Genomic DNA, 19,511 nt, shown 5'->3' with positions numbered 1-19,511 from the left:
CTTCCACTCAAGGATGCCCATGGATGATATTTGCTCAGCAGCAACTTGGGCTTCCCCTCATATCTTTATCTTGCACTATAAGCTGGATCTGTTGTCCAGGGGTAGAGTATCTTTTGGCTTAATGGTGCTCAGGAATATCCTTCCTTGAATCCACCCAGGGTTCTAAGTAACTGAGGACTCTGTCCCATCAGTCGAGGTTGGAATGAAAATTAACAACATCAGATAAAGAAGTTATGTACTCGCCATAACATTCCATCTGTGTTGTCGATTTTCATTCCTTCTTGACTCCCCCCAACCTTTTAGGTTTTTCTTTTTGGAGAGTGAGAGGATATAACAATTGAGTTGCATCTTTATGCCTTATAGTACTCCAGAAATGGCATTGCCCTCTCCTCTCTGACTCTCTGTCTTTTCTCTTTCTCCAAATTGGACAAGTATATATGTACATTTTAAGAGTATGTTTTTCTTAGTGCTTGCAAACAAGATCTGAGGTAATGGGGAGGCTGAATTATGGGGAAGGGAGAAGCTTAAGAGTTTTGGATTTGCCGTTGCTGAGTCAGATCCCACTCCTCAGATCTGAACCCATCAGTTGAGGAGAAATGAAAATCGACAACACAGATGGAACATTATGGTGGGTACATAACTTTTTTTTCCATCAAGATGCGGATTAACAGATGTTTAAGAAGAAATGGCAGGGAAGGGTGTCTAAAAAGAATACAGGAACCATCCAAAACCAAGGACAGTCCAAGTCAAAATGACTAGTTATGGGAACTTGCCCCCCCTTGCACCTAGCAGTCCCTATTTCCTTCCAGAAAGACCGAACCTCCATTTTCTCTTTCACAACAGATAGTTTCAGACAAATGGATTATGAAGATCATTCATCAAGGTTACAGACGTTAGTGGAACGAAATCCCCCTTTCCGGGGGATTATTTCTCACCCACTAGACCAGACTCCACTAGTTCCCCATCCTTCAACAGATGCTATTTCATGATATCATAGATCCAGTTCTTCCTTCCCAGATTGGGAAAGGTTTTTACATGTTTTTAGAGCTGAAGAAAGAAAATGTATGGAGACCAGTTCTGGATCTTTCTTTTCTAAATCTGTTTCTGATAGTTCCCAAGTTCAAAATGTGGTGACTTCATAACATGTTAACCTTTTCTTCTTCTTCTTTTAAGTTTCTCATAACACTAGATTTAAAATATGCCTATCATCACATCTCTGTGCATCCAGACTTGTGGTTTTATATAAGGAATCAATTTTTATTTTAAAATATGGAACTATTTCACCTAATAGTTTGAATATTGAATGCAATGTTATTTAATTGAATAATCAGTTTTAAGCTTGCTTATTCATGACTGAGTATTTAAGTGACTGCTGTTTTATACTGTTTTACTCCTTGAAGGCTGTTTAGCCAAGGCACTAGAGTGTATATTGCAATAAAAGTTTTATTGTTTTCTGGATCTACTGGTTTGTGTGTGCTTTGCGATGTTATGGTTTCATTTGTCTGGATCCCATTATCCGTTCAATGCCTTTCCTTTGGGTTATCCACTGCATTGAGAGTGTTCACAAAGTGAATAGCTTCAGGTGTACTGTAGTTGATTGCAAACTACAGGTTATCCACATTTTTCCATATTTAGACAACTTGCTTATCATTGTAGAGTCTTTTTCATAGGTCAGGAATTCCTCACTTGGGTGAGGGATCTCTTACACAAGCTGGGATTCCAATAGAACATTCAAACGTGTTTTTTGACTGCTTCATACAGGATTGTGTTATGGGAGTGTCAGCTAGACACCTCAGTTCAAAGAGCTTTTCTTCTACAGGAAAAAATAGAAGTATATCTGGATCGATTTCTAAGGTTTTCCTCTCAGACTTCGGTCACTGAGGGAATACCCTAGGACTTTGGGTCTCATGGCATCTATGATTCTCATTATACCTCGGCAAGACTCCACATAAGAAAGATAAAATGGTATCTCAAGTCTCTCTGTTCCCAGCACCAACATAATTTGTCTTTTCAAATTCCAGGACTGTGGTTTGTCAGAAGAGAAATCACTTGGTGGAGACAGCAAATGTATGTAAATCCATGTCTCCCATTCTCCCTGTTCCAAAGCAGACATTCGACACAAATGCCTCAAACTTTGCTTGGGGAGCAATTTCAGGAGGGATAAAAGTGCAAGGTGGATAAGACACAATGGACAGTGGCAAATGTAGAAATATGTAGAAGAGATGTTTGCCTGATCAAGTCATTTAACTCTTTAAATCATCTTTGGTCTCCTGGACCTCCTCAAGTTATTACAGACAATGCCACAGTCATGTAGTACATCAACAAGAAAGGGGTAACCAGGTCTTACCCCCATTTGGAAACTAGCCATGTTAGCTTGAGATGTAGCTTCAAGGCAAAATCTCACTCTAAAGGCATCCCATTTAGTCAGATCAAAATTGTGTGGCAGACAAGCTGAGCAGGACAAGGTCAGACCCTCACAGATGGAAACTAGATCAGGGTGCCTTTCAAGCTTTGATCCATTTGTGGAGGAGTTCCTTGAGGAAGACATTTTTGCCTCCTTTCTGAACAATCCTCTGGCAAGATTCTGCTGCTGGACTCCATGCAAGAAAGACACGAATACAGGCTGACCACGGAGTTCCTCCAGTTGGATCACATATTACATGGTCATCCATGTGTCTCCTCATAGCAACCCAAGGCCATAGTGACTAAGGACACTTCCTAGCTAGGGTGGGGGGGGGGGGGCTGTCCTTGGTTTTGGATGGCCTTTTCCTTTCCTTTTACAGGAATGTTTCTGTATGCTTTTCCACCTTTTCCACTGATATCCAGGGTATATCCAAAGATTAAGAAGGAATCCCTCAGATCATTGTGGTGACTCCCTTCTGGCCTGGCAGCAGTGAATCTCCCATCCTTTGGAAATGGCCAGGGACAGTTACCACAAGTTTCCTCACAGAATGGATCTATTCACACAAGATCAGGGATGTTTAATACACCCTGACCCCTATCATTTCAACTGACTGCCTGGATGATAGGGTTCTAAATCCCTTTAGGCACCTGTTTGCTAAGGACATGCAGCAAGTACTAATGACGCAAGATAGCCTGCTATTAAAAAATTATATATTAGCAAATGGATAACATTTTCTAGTTGGCACCAACAGCATAACCAGCACACATACAGAGCTAGTGTTTCTCTGGTTTTACAATATTTGCTTGAGTTGCTATCTTATGGCTTTTTTAGTTCTCCATCAAGGTTCATTTATCAGCCAATTCAACATGTTTGCCCATGGATCCTCTCCTTTCAATACAGTCATATATCAAAATGTTTTTGAAAGAGCTTTTGCATAAGAGGCCTCCAAGTAAACCTGCAGTTCCTCCTTTAGATCTTAATTTTATGTTAGAGAAGTTAACACCTGCTCCATTTGAACCAGCTAATCTGTCTGACTTGAAGTTCTTAGCATGGAAAACTATTTTACTGATTGCTCTGACTTCTGCAAGAAGAGTATCTGGGTTGCAAACTCTTAGGGTTAGTAAACCCTGTCTCATTTCCCCAGAGATAGGGCTTCTTTAAGAACTAATTCTTCTTTTTATGCCAAAAGTTGTATCTGAGTTTACTTTAAGCCAAAGTATCCATCGCCCCATTTTCTTTCCTGAACCTCAAAATGAGGGAGAAAGAATACTCCATGCCTTGGATGTCCACAGATAACTCAGGTACTATCTTGACAGCACTAAATATTTCAGAATGCCTGACCAGTTTTAAGAAGAAGGGACAACCTGTGGCAAAACAGGCTGTTTCCAAATGGGTGTGTTGGGCTATTACTTTTTGTTGTTCTTGCTGCAACAAAACTATTCTGGGCACAGTGAAATCCCACTTTACCAGGGTCTTGGTCTCATCTATGGATTTTTAGAAATGGTTGGATTCTACAAATATTATATAAACAGCAATTTGGTCCTCTGCACATACTTTTGCAAGTCAATACAAGCCTAATTCCTTCTCTGTATCTAGACCAGGCTTTCCTAGTGTCTTTCTACAGGGGATCCTGGATCCTTGCACTTCTACCTCCCAAATATATGGTAATCTACCACTGTAGCTAAAGCTACTGCAGCACGTAATCAATATGGTGAACATAGTACAGTTGTGTATGTAAACTTACCATAACAGTAGATGTTCAGTGATCACTACTGCAGTAACCACTCCCCCCCCCCCAGTTTGTTGGTGTGTTTATTTTATGTCAGAGTGTAGGCATTTATTTTTTGTTGTTTCTGGCAATGTCCTTTCAGGGCTCCGCTTCCCTTTCAGTTGACATGAAAGATCTGAAGAACTTGGATCCCAAACCTGTCTTTTTAGTCAGTTCAACTCGAGTTGACTAACAGTTTGGGCATGTGGAATGTGTCCTGAAGCTTTGGAAGCTGGCCAGCTGAAATAACCTATGCAGGATGTAAGCCATATAGCTAAGATTATTGCAGCAGTGATCATTCAAACCTCTACTATAATAGTAAGTTTACTTATGCAACTATGGTTTTGATGATGAGAGGAGTCATTTAGCCTACATTTTCTGCCCTTTCAGTACATTTAACCTTCTGGTTTCTTTCTATTTCTGTTTCTACATCACCCTTTCTCCACTTGTCCCATACCCTCTTGAGTGACATTGTGGGCTTGCTTTCTACTACCCGATTATATAGTTTTGTTCGTCTCCAAGAAACATTTGGTCCTTATATTCTTTTTTCTTGTCCCTTTCCTTCCCCATTTCTTCTCATTCAGGGTGTTTTTTTCATATCACAGCATGATTCCATTCACCCTATACATTCCTTTGGTGGCTTTTATCTGATCTTCTTCCATCAGTCTGACATCCTTGTCTTTATATTCCCTCCAGAACTGCATGCAGTACTCAAGGTATGACTTGACTTAGGACTGATCAAATGGAAGCACTACAGCTATACATCTGGAATTTCTGCCTCTGAGAATATACCCTAACATTCTGTTTGTTGCCACAGTGGCCCCTTCACTCTGCTGCTTGTGGTCCAGTCTAGGTGCATCAGAACTTATTGAAAAGTGTTATGCAGAAAGTCATAATACTGAATGCAAAATGCTGATACTTTACCACATTGAATGCAAAACTCGTATTAATATACATGTAATACACATACACATTGCCCCAGTACACAGATAGTTAACAAACAATATCACTCCCCTGTTAGTAAAACTGAAAAAACAAGGGGATGGCAAGTCTCTCTTTCTACACTTGTAGGGGAGTAGGTATTTTGATTTCAGCATTTTACTATTTCAATATTTTGATATTTCAACATTGTACATTCAGTACTATGACTTTCAGTGTATTGCTTTTCAGCAATTTGACATGGACCTATCCAGTCCAAGATTAATAATTTTCCTCCTTTTCCACCATAAGTGCCACTCCCTGGTATTTCACACCATCTTTCTTGTGCCCTAAGAGCAGTATTTTGCATTTTTGACTTTTCTTTTTCTTGGTCTGTCACTGCAACTTCTCCTTCTACACTTAATAGTTCAGACCAGGTATATTGTGTCTTAAGTGCTGCACTTTGCATTTGCCTGCACTGAACCTCATTTTACATTTTCTACCCATTTAGACAGCCTTTTGTTATTGCTTTTTAATCTCTTCTCATGTTGTCCACTGCTGCACCTCTCTGAGTCATCAGTGAAGAGTTTGATCCTGTCGTCTTCTCCCTCAGGTTGATCTGAAACAGGCACATTGAGGACTACTGGATCCAGGACTGGTTACTTTGGTACACTACTAGTCCATCATCCTTACTACTGTTCTGCAGCTTACTATTTAGCTATGCCATAGTCCAGTTTCTCAGTCTCAGTTTTATACCAGATGACTGCAGTATTTTTATAACTTGCTTGGGTAGGAGGGAATCAAAGCTCTTGGTGAATTCTAGGTAATCCGCATTTTCTAGTACTCACCTGTCAAGTTTTTGGCCGTGGATGTTGATATGGTCCCTGTACCTTATCATACCCATCCTTTCAAAGCAACCATGTGATAAAATGGCTGCAGTGACTTGATTAAAATATAAAAAGAAACATGACTCAAGGGATATAGCTATGGTAAGATGGTTATGATCCCAATTAAAGTTTTGTTGTACGTTTCTCCACACACTTTGGTGTTCTGTAGTAAAACAACAACACAATCCCTTTCGTATTTAGTGTGTGTGAGAACATCCTGACCAGAACTGATTTGCTGTCAGAAAAATATGAATTCTGTCTTTATTTTCTCTAATAAAACTAGCAATCCAGACAATACTTAAGAGGATAAGTTGTGAAAACAGTGTGGCTGATATATTGCTGTCTACTTTTCCTATGCATGGAGCTCGGCAGTGGTTTAAGGGACATAGAATTGCAGGTGTGATCTCTCCCTGTAGTTAGGAAAGTTCATCTGGCAGTAAGTTGTAACCCCTTGTGCCTCCCTCAATGCCATGACTAATAGTGTGCTCCTGGAGAGGTTTAACTTGAAGCAATAAACCTAGTATACTCCTCATGGGAGCATGGCACAGTGTTGACAAACTTGCAATTAAATCCAGACTGACTTAAGTACAGCTTGTAGATCTTATGGCAGGGTTAAGCTGTTTCAATTTCACATATTTGAGCGTGTGTGTGTTGGGGGGGGGTGCTGTTCCCCTACCCTTTACATAATTATTATAGTTCCTAGTTCACACATAATTTTGATCTAGCAAAATGCCAGATTAATAAGCTGTACTAGAAAGCTTGGTTTGGTACATTTTGATTTGCTTAGCTGTCATAATTTTCTCATTAATAGAACAGTTAAAAGTTGACCACAGCTCCTGTCCTTTTTGATGTCATATTTGAGCTTGAGTAATAACATACTGAAGAAGGGGGATCTACCACATGAATGGTTATGGCAGGGATAATGTTACAAAAATATGAGGATATAGGCAAGTGTGTCATTAGGAGGAAGTGGTCTAGTGGTGATACCAGAGGTCATAAGGAATAGGCACATGAAAATAAATGTTCACAGCCTGATGGATATGTATTTTGGGATGGGGTCAGGACTATGCTCTACATGCATTATCTATTACTTCATTTCAGTGCTCATCAGCTCTGAGACCTATGACCATCTGTTTATTTACTAAATATATGTCTGCTTATTTTGCCAGTGTCATCTAGTGTATCTCTTGTGATATATAGCATCTGAAGTAGTTAACTTAATTTGTTCATCAACCTGTGGGTATCGGATCCGAATCGGATCCGAGCCGGCAGATTTATTCAGCTAAGATCTGAACTCCAAGCTCCTCCCTCTTACCCATAACACCCTGCCATCCTCCTCAGTCCCCAGATCTCGTTTGCCACGGCTTATTCAAGCAACTAGAACGAGTTCCAGGCATAGGGTTTTGTGAGTTTTTGAAGAAAATTTCCTTTGTTTTTTACCTACTTTTAGTTTAATTGTTAACAAGTGAGTGTCGTTCCCTTTTGTAGTTCTTTTAGCCAAGTTTTTGTATATTTTCTCAGTTTACTAGTCTCCCTCTTCCCATGTGTGTGAAGGTGTGTTTGGGTTAGGCCCTTTTTACAATTATGGCCGAGGCCCCTAAAACTTTCTTCTCTAAATGCACCGAGTGTGGCCATAAGCTATCCCCGGCGGATGGCCACACTCGGTGTGTTATCTGCCTTGGGGTTGACCACCTTTCTTTGGGCTGCACTATTTGTGCAGCCTTCAACCCTAGGGCTTCGAGGGATAGGAGGTCGAAGCTGATTCTGGCGGGACTTCTGCCCCCCGGACTCGGCTTCGTCCTCTTCTCCCTCGGCAGCACCGGCTGCTACTGCAGCGGTTCTGCCCGCCATCCCTGCTCCCCTGGCAGTGACTCACCCTCCCACCGAGGCTCAGGAGGAGAGGGGAATCTAGAAGGGAGAGAAAAAAGGACAGGCACCACAAGCAGTGAGCCGAAGCTTCCTACTTCGCTGTACTTCCCACACCAGGGGAATCCCCCAGAGACGCTCTAGTCCATGCTTGGCCATCCGGTCTACTTTATGCTTATCCACCTCTTCCCCTCATGGTAAGATTCTTGCAGAAAGCTCGTCGGTTGAGGAGCAGAGTGATCCTCATAGCCCCATTCTGGCCTCGTCAAACGTGGTTCCCTTGCCTATGGTCTCATCTGGTCAATCCTCTATGGATTCTGGATCCCACTCCGGATCTGATTTCTCACCCCTGGAATTGACTACTCCAAACCTGGACAATCTTAAGCTCACTGCTTGGTTGATCCAGTTCCAATCATAGCTAGGACTCCCGGTATCTCCTCTTCTGTCAAAGCTATTCTAGTAGCCGCTCATAAACCTTCTACCAGGAAGGTCTATAAGAGCAAATGGAAATGTTTTTCGATCTGGGTGGAACATAGACATATGGACCCCTTTACAGCCCCGATACCAGCTGTATTAGAGTTTTTCTCTCACCTATTCGATCAAGGTGCCAGCTCCTCCACTGTCAAAGTCCAATTAGCTGCAATTTCACACTTTTATGTGGGAAGTGATCTTGGTTCAATTAGCTTCTTCCAAGATCTGCAAAACTTTCGTTAAGGGTACTTTCCTGTTAAGGCCTCCTGTGAAGGATGCAGTCCCTCCGTGGGATTTAACCCTTGTTTTTCAGGCTCTTACTGTCCCCCCCCCCCTTTGAACCTGCAGCTTCGGTGGATCTTAAATACTTATCTTGGAAGACGGCCTTTCTCATTGCCATCACTTCGGCCAGAAGGGTTTCAGAGCTTCAAGCCCTTTGCGCCAAACCTCCATATCTGGTCTTCCATAAAGATAGAGTTTTCCTCAGAACCAATCCCTCCTTCTTACCTAAAGTCGCCTCTGAGTCCAACATTAATCAATCTATCAATTTGCCAGTGTTTTTCCCAAATTATCAAAACAAAGGTGAATACAAATTACACTCTTTAGATGTGCACAGACAATTGAGGTTCTATTTACACAGGACTGCTGGTCATAGAAAATCTGAGCAACTCCTTGTGTCATTTGCGAAACCCTTTTTGGGTAAATCTGTGTCAAAAGCTACATTGTTCAGATGGATTTCACAATGTATACTTCTTGCATATAAGAGTTCTGGCTGACCAGAACCTGTTGGAGTTCACGCCCATTCTACTCGATCGATTTCAACTTCTGCTGCCTTTTGGTCCAAGGTGTCCTTGGATGATATTTGTTCTGCAACCACTTGGGCTTCATCCCATACCTTTATTACACATTACAAGCTGGATTTAATTTCCAGAGGAAGGGCGTCCTTTGACTCTGCAGTGCTCCGGAATATTCTTCCATGAGGACCTCCCAAGTTTAGGTAGCTGGGGACTCTGTCCCACAGGTTGATGAACAAATGAAGTTAACTACTTCAGATAAAGAAGTTATGTACTTACCATAACGTTCCATCTGAGTAGGTAACTTCATTTGTCAGCAACCAACCCCCCCTCCGTCCCCCTAACCTGTAGCTCATCTTTTTAGGACCTTGTGTTCTCTGTACCAGATAACATCAGGTTAGGATGTTTAGTTGATCTTGATTGTAGTAGGTTATAAGGCTAAGCAGACTCGATCTGAAGACTGAGGAGGATGGCAGGGGGTTATGGGTAAGAGGGAGGAGCTTGGAGCTCAGATCTTAGCTGAATAAAGCTGCCGGCTCGGATCCGATTCGGATCCGATACCCACAGGTTGCTGACAAATGAAGTTACCTACTCAGGTGGAACGTTATGGTAAGAAATTGAGGGCCCTCATCAAGTCAACTAAAGCTAATTTTGAAAAGAAAGTTGCCAAGGATGCCAAGGATAACCATAAGGCCTTCTATGGCTACGTCAAAAACCTAAATGGCAACGCTCAGGTCTGTTCTGAGCTAGTACAAAATGGAACAAAATACACTGACCCTTCTGACATTGCCAACATCTTGGCTGACAGTTTCAGTGCAAATCCCCACCCCCCCACCTACAGGGCCTATTACCATTCCAGGGGATTGTGTAAGTCCAATTCTAACTGATACGTTGCTTAACAAGGCTCTATCTAAAGCTAAAAACACTGCCTCCATGGGACCAGATGGTGTCCCAGGCTGTGTCATACACGAGCTCCAAAAGGAATTAACCCCACATCTTAATATCCTATTCAGTCTCAGCCTCTCCACAGGATATGTGCCCATAGAATGGCGCATGGCAACAGTGGTCCCGCTACACAAGGGTAGGGCCACAACTGACCCTGGGAACTACCGACCAATAAGCCTGACCAGTCTGATCTGTAAGGCTATGGAGCGAATCATTATGGAACTCATAAATGGAGAGATTGGGAACCTCCAGTCGCTGGACCCCACACAGTTCAGCTTCGTCAAGGGCAGATCATGCCTCCTGAACCTGGTGGATTTCTTTGAGACAGTTACTCAGGCTATAGATAAGGAAAAGGAGGTACACACGGCTTACCTTGACCTTGCTAAAGCATTTGACACCATTCCCCATTCAGGTATTATTGATAAGCTCACCAGCCTGGGCATAAACCCTTACGTCACAAGATGGATCGCAAATTGGCTCTCAGACAGATCCCATAAAGTAAGAGTAGCAGGATCTATGTCTAAATCCAGACCAGTAATGAGTGGTGTACCTCAGGGTTCTGTCCTGGGGCCCCTCCTGTTTGGCGTATACTTCTCAGAAGTACAGGCAAGCATGGAAGGGCTGTGGCTGACTAAGTTTGCGGACGACTGCAAACTGGGTGCTATAATAGAGTTTCTGGCCGACATGGAGATCCCCCAGAAGGGCCTAAATGAGACTGATGTATGGTGTCAAAGCCATGGTCTCAAGCTAAATGCAAAAAAATGCGTAGTAATCCTCTTTGGAAAAAACAGAGTACCTGCAAACTACAACATAGGAGGTAATCCCCTGAAATCTGAAGAAGAAATAAGGGATCTAGGGACCCAAGTAGATAGTCAGCTTTCCTTTGATAACCATGTTGCCAAAGTGGTTAGAAAATCCTTCTATGTGACCCATCTGATCACGAAAGGGTTCGCATCAAGATCTAAGGATGTAATGGTGCTCCTCTACTCTTCCCTCATCAGACCCATTATTGAGTACAATGCACCAATTGGAATGTACCTGGCTAGACATCTCCAGCAGCTGGAGAGACCACAGAGGTACCTAACCAAGAGGATTACTGGCCTCAAACAGTTGCCCTATGCAGCACGATTGAAAAAGGTAAGACTGTTCTCTGTTGCATACCGCTTTCTCAGAGGTGATCTCTGTCTAACGTACAGAGCCATGTCCAACCCAGAATTGTTGAACATGCTCCATCTTAGCAAAACCAAATCTACTCGAGCTACATGCTCTAGGGATATAAACCTCAACACAACAATGAATAGAACATGCTGGAGGGATAGATTCCCTTCGCAGAGACTTCCCTTACTATGGAACCGATCTACATAAGACAGAGCCCCTCACTATCACTCTTCAAGAGGAACCTTGATGAGTGGATGGGTAACAGAAAGTTCACACCGGGGATCACACCAACAGCACTACTAGATAGAGGCCAAGGGTACTAGCTGCAAGTACAAGGGTCTAGGGAACTACTAAAGGGGCGGTGAATACCGCACAATGTAGCTGGGCTAATATATGCCTTCGGGCAGATAGCCCAGTACCAACCTATGAACCTATAAGTACATAACTTCTTTTTCATGTCAGCAGTAAATGTGGAAATACAAACTTACAGATTTTGTGGTATGTCATTGATAAATATGTTATAATAGATTGGTTCTAGCAGTGAACACTATGGCAACCCACGGCACTGCTCTGTTTGTGCTCTAACTAAGGAGGTTTGTCTGGCTCCCTGATAAAGCCATGATAGAGTTATGATTGACACTGAAAAATGTGATAACAAACCAGAAAATTCAAAGCAAAACATTGGCGTTTAATACTTGCTGTAACAGGTAACAAGTTTTTTTTTTCTAAATTCAAAGCAAAACATTGGCATGTAATACTTGATGTAACTCTTAGCAAGTGTTTTTTTTTTGTAGGAGGCACCCCTACTACTTAGATATACTGACTGAAATTGATGTACCTTGAATTAAGTGGAGTTTTCCACATTACTGCAGTCTTGAACATACTGCGGTGGTGGTGCTGCGGTAGCGTTGTCGCCTCACAGTTCGACGTTGCCCGTTCGATTCTCAGTTAGAGCGTCTTCTGTGTGGCGACATGCGTGAACGGGCGTTCCTTCGTTGAAGGTTGTGCGTTAGGCCCGGCAAGCCAGCACGTAAAACTCTACTGCCAATCATTAGCAGACCGAAGTTCCACTGTGGCGACCCCTAACCGGGAAAAACTGAAAGACACAAACAAACATTGCAGTTTTGATCATAGTGTAGAAAGTGGGCAATTCAATTGCACTTTATGGAGTTATTCAGTTTGGCACTTCTACCTGGCACCTGTGACATCTCTTTACCCTTAACATGTGAATCCTACCAATCAACTGCTTTTTAACCAACTGTATTATTTTCCTGGTTTTGTATTGCTCAGGTCATTCAGACACCTTAATGTAGTACTGAGTAAAACAGTAACAAGCAGGACACATTTACTTAAACTGTCGTGTTTCTTCAACCAAATTATCCAGTTAGACTTGTTTATATTTAAACTGATTCTGTAATAAATGAATAAGCATTTTTTTCAAAATAGCCATCAATTAACCAGTATTTGAAGCATGTTGTTAATATTTACAGTTTGATTATTCATAATGCATGTTCACTATAAATGGATATATCTTAGACTATCATTAGTTTCATACAGCAGATAATTTTCTGTACTCATAAAAAGTGTTATTGTTTTATAACTGATTGCATCTGAGCTATACATTTGTTTGTGACTGAAACGCTAAAATGAAATTTGCTCATGTATGAGCCTCCTCCATGCTGTCTCACATCAGGAAGCATTCCATGTAGATCATCCAAACACCAGGTGGTGTAGCTTCTGAATGATATACTAAAGAACTAGCATTATGGCAGGCCTACTTAGCAACTTTTTGACTAGAGGCTCAAGAGTATTAAGTGGATTACTCAGTGTTTGACAAATACTTCCTTTTATAAGCGTCACTAAATACAAAACAAACAGCAGTTATGCAAAGTTAAATTTATATGCTTATTTTACTCATCAGAAATGTTCTTTACGATAGTGAGATACTTAATCTACAGAATGTCTCCTAGTATGTTAGTACATATAACTAACTCAGCATTGTCCCTCATTATGTGATCTCACTTAAGAACTATCACGTAAGTTTCTGCAGTTACTCATCTGAGAAGATGTTCCTGAACAGCAAAGCTGACACTTTCTAAGGTTGTACTGGTAAGAGATGTGCTAAGCAGTAGAGCTAGACATTTCAGCTGCCAGCTGTTAGCTCATGTCACACTTTAACTAAGTTCCCCAGAGGGACAAAAACAGATTTACGGAAAGAAAAGTATCATTTTAAATGAAAATGATTGACTGCTGTTATAATTAAACATTAGTGGTATATAGTATACTAGCTGTTCATAAAGTTAATCTGCTTTGTTGTCCATTAAACCAATGTCAACCTTCATTGCAAGCTGATATCTTGATTTTTCCAAATCTTGTGCTCAGCCCATGAAACAAAAACAAAAAAGCCAGTGCCTACATTCTGCATAACAATAATTGACAAGTAATGATAATCATATTTATTTGGTAAAAATGTTAGCTTAAGCAATGAAAAAATTGAGGCAGCAAGATTGGTGTCTGTCACTTCAGTTCTTTGTCTGTGTGAATGTCACTAATCTATTCAGCAGCTGAAGTTGCTGAAGCCAATAAACTTTTATATACTGATAATTTAATACTTGTAAAAAGCAGCAAAGAATGTAGCAAACATGCATATCATACCATCAACTGTCAGTGTAGCACAGGGTTAATGCAAATAAATTATAACCTGTAGGCCTTCATTTGTTGTCCATATTGGCCACTTAGATGCTCTATAATTTCAAGCATGTCATTTTACAATTCTGTAGCTTATGTGTCACCTTTGAAACGAGACACTTGTGCATAAGGGGTCTTAAATTATTAAAACTAGTAAAGAGGATCCCCTCAATATTGAAGTAGTGACTTGCTGCAGGCTGACATTTAATTTTTAAAGCATTATTTTAAATGTACAACTTTTAAAGACACTTTTCACGACTGACACAGTAATGGATGTTTTCATTGATGCTGAGACTGTGTGCTTTGTTGTGGTTCACTGTAACATTGTAATGTAGTGAATTAAAGAATGCATGTTAATATTATTACTAGGTACTTGAAAGACAACGGGCTACAGTGGAATTTGAAGTAAATGAAGATGATGTTGAAGCCAGATGGCTTAAGGATGGAATAGAGATCAACTTCCAGATTGAGGAACGGTACCAGTATGTAGTGGAAAGAAGAGTGCATCGTCTCTGTATTACTGAAACCCGCTTTAGTGATGCTGGGCAATATACCATCCTGGCTGGAAAAAACAGAAGTGAAGTGACACTCTATATTAATGGTATGTTCTTCAGCTACTTGCATTTCTTATTAAAAGTTCATGGCATTGTTTTAATCAACATCCATTTGCAGTAGCTTTTAAGCAACAATGCTCTAAAAGTTAGAAATAGTAGTAGATAGAGAGAAAGCAGAACATGTTTTAAGCCAAGTCTGACTGCATTGTAGTAACAGAGCATTACAGTAGTTATATCCACTCTGGTTAGGAAGGTATGGGGGTTCATGCATAGTGTGTGTATACTGTACCAGTGGTGGGATGAGTTGAACCTAGGCTGCACATCAAGGTACAGCAAACAAATTACAGGATATGTCTGAGGAACTACAGTCAGACATTTGTGTGATAGTCAAGTGCAATAATCCGTCATTCATACCTCTCAACTGTACAGATTTTCACAGAATGTCCTGATTTTTGCCTCAAATATTTGGTCTGTTCCTCATGAAATCTGTGGTTTTTCTGGCAAATCACGGAGGATTGAAGTCACTAAATAATGCCTAAATTGTGACATATAATTGAGTTTCAGGCATCATATTCTTCAGAAATGCATGCTAACACAAAACCTGTTATTCTAGCAGTTTTCTAAGTTTATAAGAGCAATATTTAAAATCTGTCCCTATTTTTGGACTTTTGTCCTCCCATTATTTTAGGCCTTGTCCAGATGTTTTATGTTTAGAGGTTGAGAGGTATGGTGTCATTAGTTCAACTATGTATTTCTTAAATGATGTGGCTGCCACCTGGTCTTTGCCATTGCCCCATAGTGCAGTGACCTTTAAGTTTATAATAAGCGTGGTACCTCATGCATGCCCTTTCCCCCACAAGAAGGTTATCTTGAACATTTTGTTTCAGATGATTTTTGATGAGGCTAAGTCTGCAGGAAGATGATAACTTTTTCAGATCTCATTGCATATTATGATGTTGGAGATAAAAGTAGGGTGGCTAGACATGAAAATGAAGGTTTTTTCTTGAAAAGTGTAAAATGTTTTTTCTTTATTAAGAGAGTAGACTACATAAGCAATGGGAACAAGAGCATTTTGTGGTTTGATTGGGGTCGGATTATCTTATATCCTTCAGTTGGGTCTGGGATGAGTGACTTCAACTAAATTAGAGAATCAATTGGTGGGTTATTAGATGTCTTACAAATGTTTGTGAAATAGTTAAGGGTTATTCTTTTAGCCTGATATATAGTTTTTACTTCAGCTGTAGTTAGCATGAAATCCTGAAAAACAGTGTATTTCATTTAAAGAAAAAGACCTAAAAATCAAGTAATGTGGTAGCTAAAATTACAGCTTTTGCTATATGAATGGTAGTGAGATTTGAATCTATTTATGTGTGCCCAAAAGTGCTTCTTTCTTAAACAGATAATAATTTTAGCATTACACAGAGAAATGAGTCAAGCAGTTCTTAAATTTTGTGGAAGGTTTATGCTTCAGGTTTGACTAGTGAATAAATAGCCATTCTTTGCACTGTTACTACTGTTTTTGTGTGCTAATGTTAGTAGGGTATGGTTGTCTGCATACTTTCTTACATAGCCATTCCATTTCTTTTTTTTAATTGTAGGAAGTATATTGAATTTTCATTTCATGTTATCATTTTTTTATAGCACCTGAGCCACCTCAGATTCTAAATGAACTTGAACCATGCATTGTTGAGTCTGGAAAACCTGCCCGATTCTGTGCTGTAGTAACGGGTAGACCTCAGCCTCAGGTATCCTGGTACAAAGATGAACAGCTTCTTTCTGCTGGGTTTAAATGCAAATTTCTCCATGATGGAACAGAGTACACATTATTACTCATTGAAGCATTCCCCGAGGATGCAGCTGTTTACACATGTGAGGCAAAAAATGATTATGGCATTGCAACCAGTTCTGCATCACTTATAGTTGAAGGTAAGACTATTTCATGGGGTATAATCATTTTATTTTAATATTTAAAGGATATGAGTTTTACCTTGTACTTGTTTCAGAAAGCCACAGCAAATCTCATTAGCTAGTGTAATGGGGAGGATGAAAAGAGAGATTTAGTAGTCAAATGTCTTCCTCAAACCAGAGTGGCTAGCCTATATGCTTATATAAGACTGTGTTTTTTGAAGTCCTGAAATAAATACAGCACATAATTCTTCAAAATTAAATTTTCTTTATGATATTTTGGAAGGCTGTTTTTTTGCATAATTTCTTTACACTCACTGCTTAGGCATATTGTTCAATATAAAAACGTGCTAGATACTGTTGAAAGCAGTTTATAGCTGTGCTGAGGCATCGCTGTTGTTAGTTTTATCTGGGCATTGCAAATTAATTTGAATGTTTGCATTTTAATAACAGTAATCTCTTGACAGAACACTGGCTAGATATGAAGATCTTTTGATCATTCATGATTAATAATAGTTGTGTAGATGAAAGTTTAAAAAGGTGGTAAACAGACATTACGCTGGCACTGTTCTTGTTGTCAGTATGTAACACTTTTTCTTTCCTCAAAAACCATTGTGCCATTCCATTTTGGCACATTCATTCCTCCCTTTCAGCTGCATAGAGAGGAGTATGGCGAAGGAAGGGTTGTAGAGGAATGTTAATTATTGTTACGTAAAATGGAGCCACAACATATCAGGCCCGACCTCTTATTAATACTACCTTCATTTTTTTCACTGTTGATGCCAAACTCATTCACAAAATACACAGGGCAGGGAGATGTGAGCTGTCAAGTATGATTTCATCCAGTAGGGATCAGAACATTTTTTGTATGCTCCTTACACTTTCAACCTTCTGAGTGGAAAGTGAGGTGCAGTGCCTACTTCTGAGAGCCAGGGTTGAGTTTGCATTTCAGTACACATGCAGTACTCAGATTACAATGCACTGTTTTGCAGGCTTATGCACCCTTTTTCATAATAGTCCCTTGCACATGGAGTTGCATTATAAGTAAGGGTTTCCTTTTAATGACACTTGTGTGTTTAGACTCTCCCAATCACTTCCTTTTAGAATGGATGAGCTGTCCTCAGGTTCTCACTTTTATCCCTGCCTGACTAGCTAGTCCAATGCCTAGGTTGCTAATTGAACCTGGGTCATTTAAGAGACATTTATGGCTAACCTTCTTGCAGTCAGGATTAACACACACAAAATTGTCAACTGAAATATGAAACTGATTGTTGTGATAAACATTGCTATGGGGTAGTAGTTTGTAGGATTTTTATATGGCTAAATCAAGAAAAGAGGTTTGTTTTCATCTTAATCATTTTAGGCAGTTAAACTCTTAGCCCAGTTTTGTAGAGACAAATTATTTATTCAAGTCATTTATTATTCATTAGCATTTGTTTAATAAAACTATAGGGCACGTGTTTGCTTTCTGAACTCATTTTCATCTTATCCTGTGTTCTGGTGATGGGGTTTCTTGTAAAGTAATTGCAGGCATTATCTCCCAAAAAGAAAGACGTAGTAAGAGGCCATTAACCTTGCATGCCCTATGTCCTCCTCTACTTCCCGACTAAATGTATCTACCGATGTTAAGTTGTCTATCTCGCCTTCATTCTTGCTGGTTGGGTTCGGAGCCGATCCTCGGCTCCAACTCGGCCATCATCTAAAGCTCAAGAGCTATTTACTGGCTCGAGGCCTCCCCATATCCCACAATGCCTGGCGCTAGATCTCCAGATCTCGTTTGCCGCTTCTGCTACGAGGTTGCTTTTGCTGACTCAGGTCGTATTTTTGTCTTTTGATAGTTTTTATATAAAATGTTTTTCATATAAATAGTTAGCGTTTAGTTCTTATTATAGTAGTTTAGTACTTTTTGTCTCTGTGTAGTTTTAGATCTATCCCATCCCCTTAGAAAACTCGGTTTTACTGTTAGAGACTTTTCCCCTCCCCCCCTCTTTTTCTCTCTTCAAGGTAGCCGTTTTAGTTAGAGGCTAACCCTTGTTCTGTAAAATACCTTTTGTAGTGTTTTCAGGTAGAAATAGTTGTAGTACTTTACTTTTTATAGTGTGTGTATATATATATATATATATATATATATATATATATATATATATATATTATAGTTATAGTGCGTGTGTGTGTTGTTAAGGTGTGGTATCTGTTTTTTTTTTTGTGTGTACGGTTCTTTATACTTGTTACCTACTGTGGTACTGTTGGCCTTTTTTTCCTGTGATTTTTCTTTTTACAGGATGTCCAAAGATACTAAGGTATCGGGATTCAAGAAGTGTGACTCATGCTGTCAGAAAATGTCTCTGACAGATGGTCACACTTCTTGTGTCTACTGCTTGGACGCCCTACACCTGCAGGTCTCTTGTTCGGTGTGTCACGCCTTTAGTCCAAGAGTCCTGCAGGAGCGTAGGAATAAGTTAATCCTTAGAGGATTACTAAAACCTGAAGGGTCACCTGCTAAGACTCAGCCAGGGAAACCCTCCAAGCCATCAAAGCCGTCGGCTCCCAGCTCGGAGCCTTCGTCAGGTGTGGCGTCTGCTTCGACTTCGGTTCCGGCCGGAACCAAAGTACCTGCCTCTCAAGTCGGCTCCGATCCTGGTGTCGGAACCTTCAGGGAGCCGAAAGCTTTCTAGGTCCCCATCCCTAAAGTCGATTCGCTCGGCTCCAGGGTCGCCTCTGTTACAGTCGGAGCGAAGTCACTGATCTCACTCTTCTCGGTCTTCGAGACTGTCTGACCATGACTTGGAGAGAGTGGTGAGCAGACTTCTGAAATCGCAGGCCCTGGCTAAAATGCTATCCAGCCCCCCTCATCAGGGTTCGGCTCTGCCCTTCTCTACAGTAGTTCCTCCTTCGACTCACCCCTTGAGTTCGGAGCCGGAGCTGGTTGGGGTTCGGATCATGGAACCGTCGGCACCGATACCTACACTTTCGGTTCCTTCGGCTCCGATCACTTCCATGGCGCCGTCCTTGGAGGGATCTGGGCGCCGAGACTCCCTCATCGGTTCTGAGGGGGCGAGTGGCATCGGACCCTTGTCCAACCCCGTTCTCCCTCTCGGAGCTTCGGTGCAGGTGAGCTCGGCCCCTACATCGGCCTCGGAGCCATCCCTCTCG

At 40.9% G+C, this 19,511-nt stretch overlaps 1 protein-coding gene across 20 annotated transcripts in view; it reads left to right on the top strand.

The window, feature by feature from the left end:
- Positions 1-19,511, top strand: part of LOC122805019 (titin-like) — a 759,244-nt gene that overhangs the window by 217,823 nt on the left and 521,910 nt on the right. For all 20 annotated transcript variants that reach the window (XM_044075290.1, XM_044075281.1, XM_044075295.1 and 17 more), the window contains 2 exons: positions 14,269-14,500; positions 16,095-16,379. In XM_044075290.1, coding sequence (XP_043931225.1) covers positions 14,269-14,500; positions 16,095-16,379 — 517 coding nt within the window. The remainder of the gene's footprint in view (positions 1-14,268; positions 14,501-16,094; positions 16,380-19,511) is intronic.

The sequence above is a fragment of the Protopterus annectens genome, chromosome 6.part0, assembly GCF_019279795.1.
Source record: "Protopterus annectens isolate FY-2018-M chromosome 6.part0, PAN1.0, whole genome shotgun sequence".
NCBI lineage: Eukaryota > Metazoa > Chordata > Ceratodontiformes > Protopteridae > Protopterus > Protopterus annectens.
The sequence above is the reverse complement of the archived record's forward strand: the minus strand, read 5'-3'. Positions and strand labels throughout refer to the sequence as shown.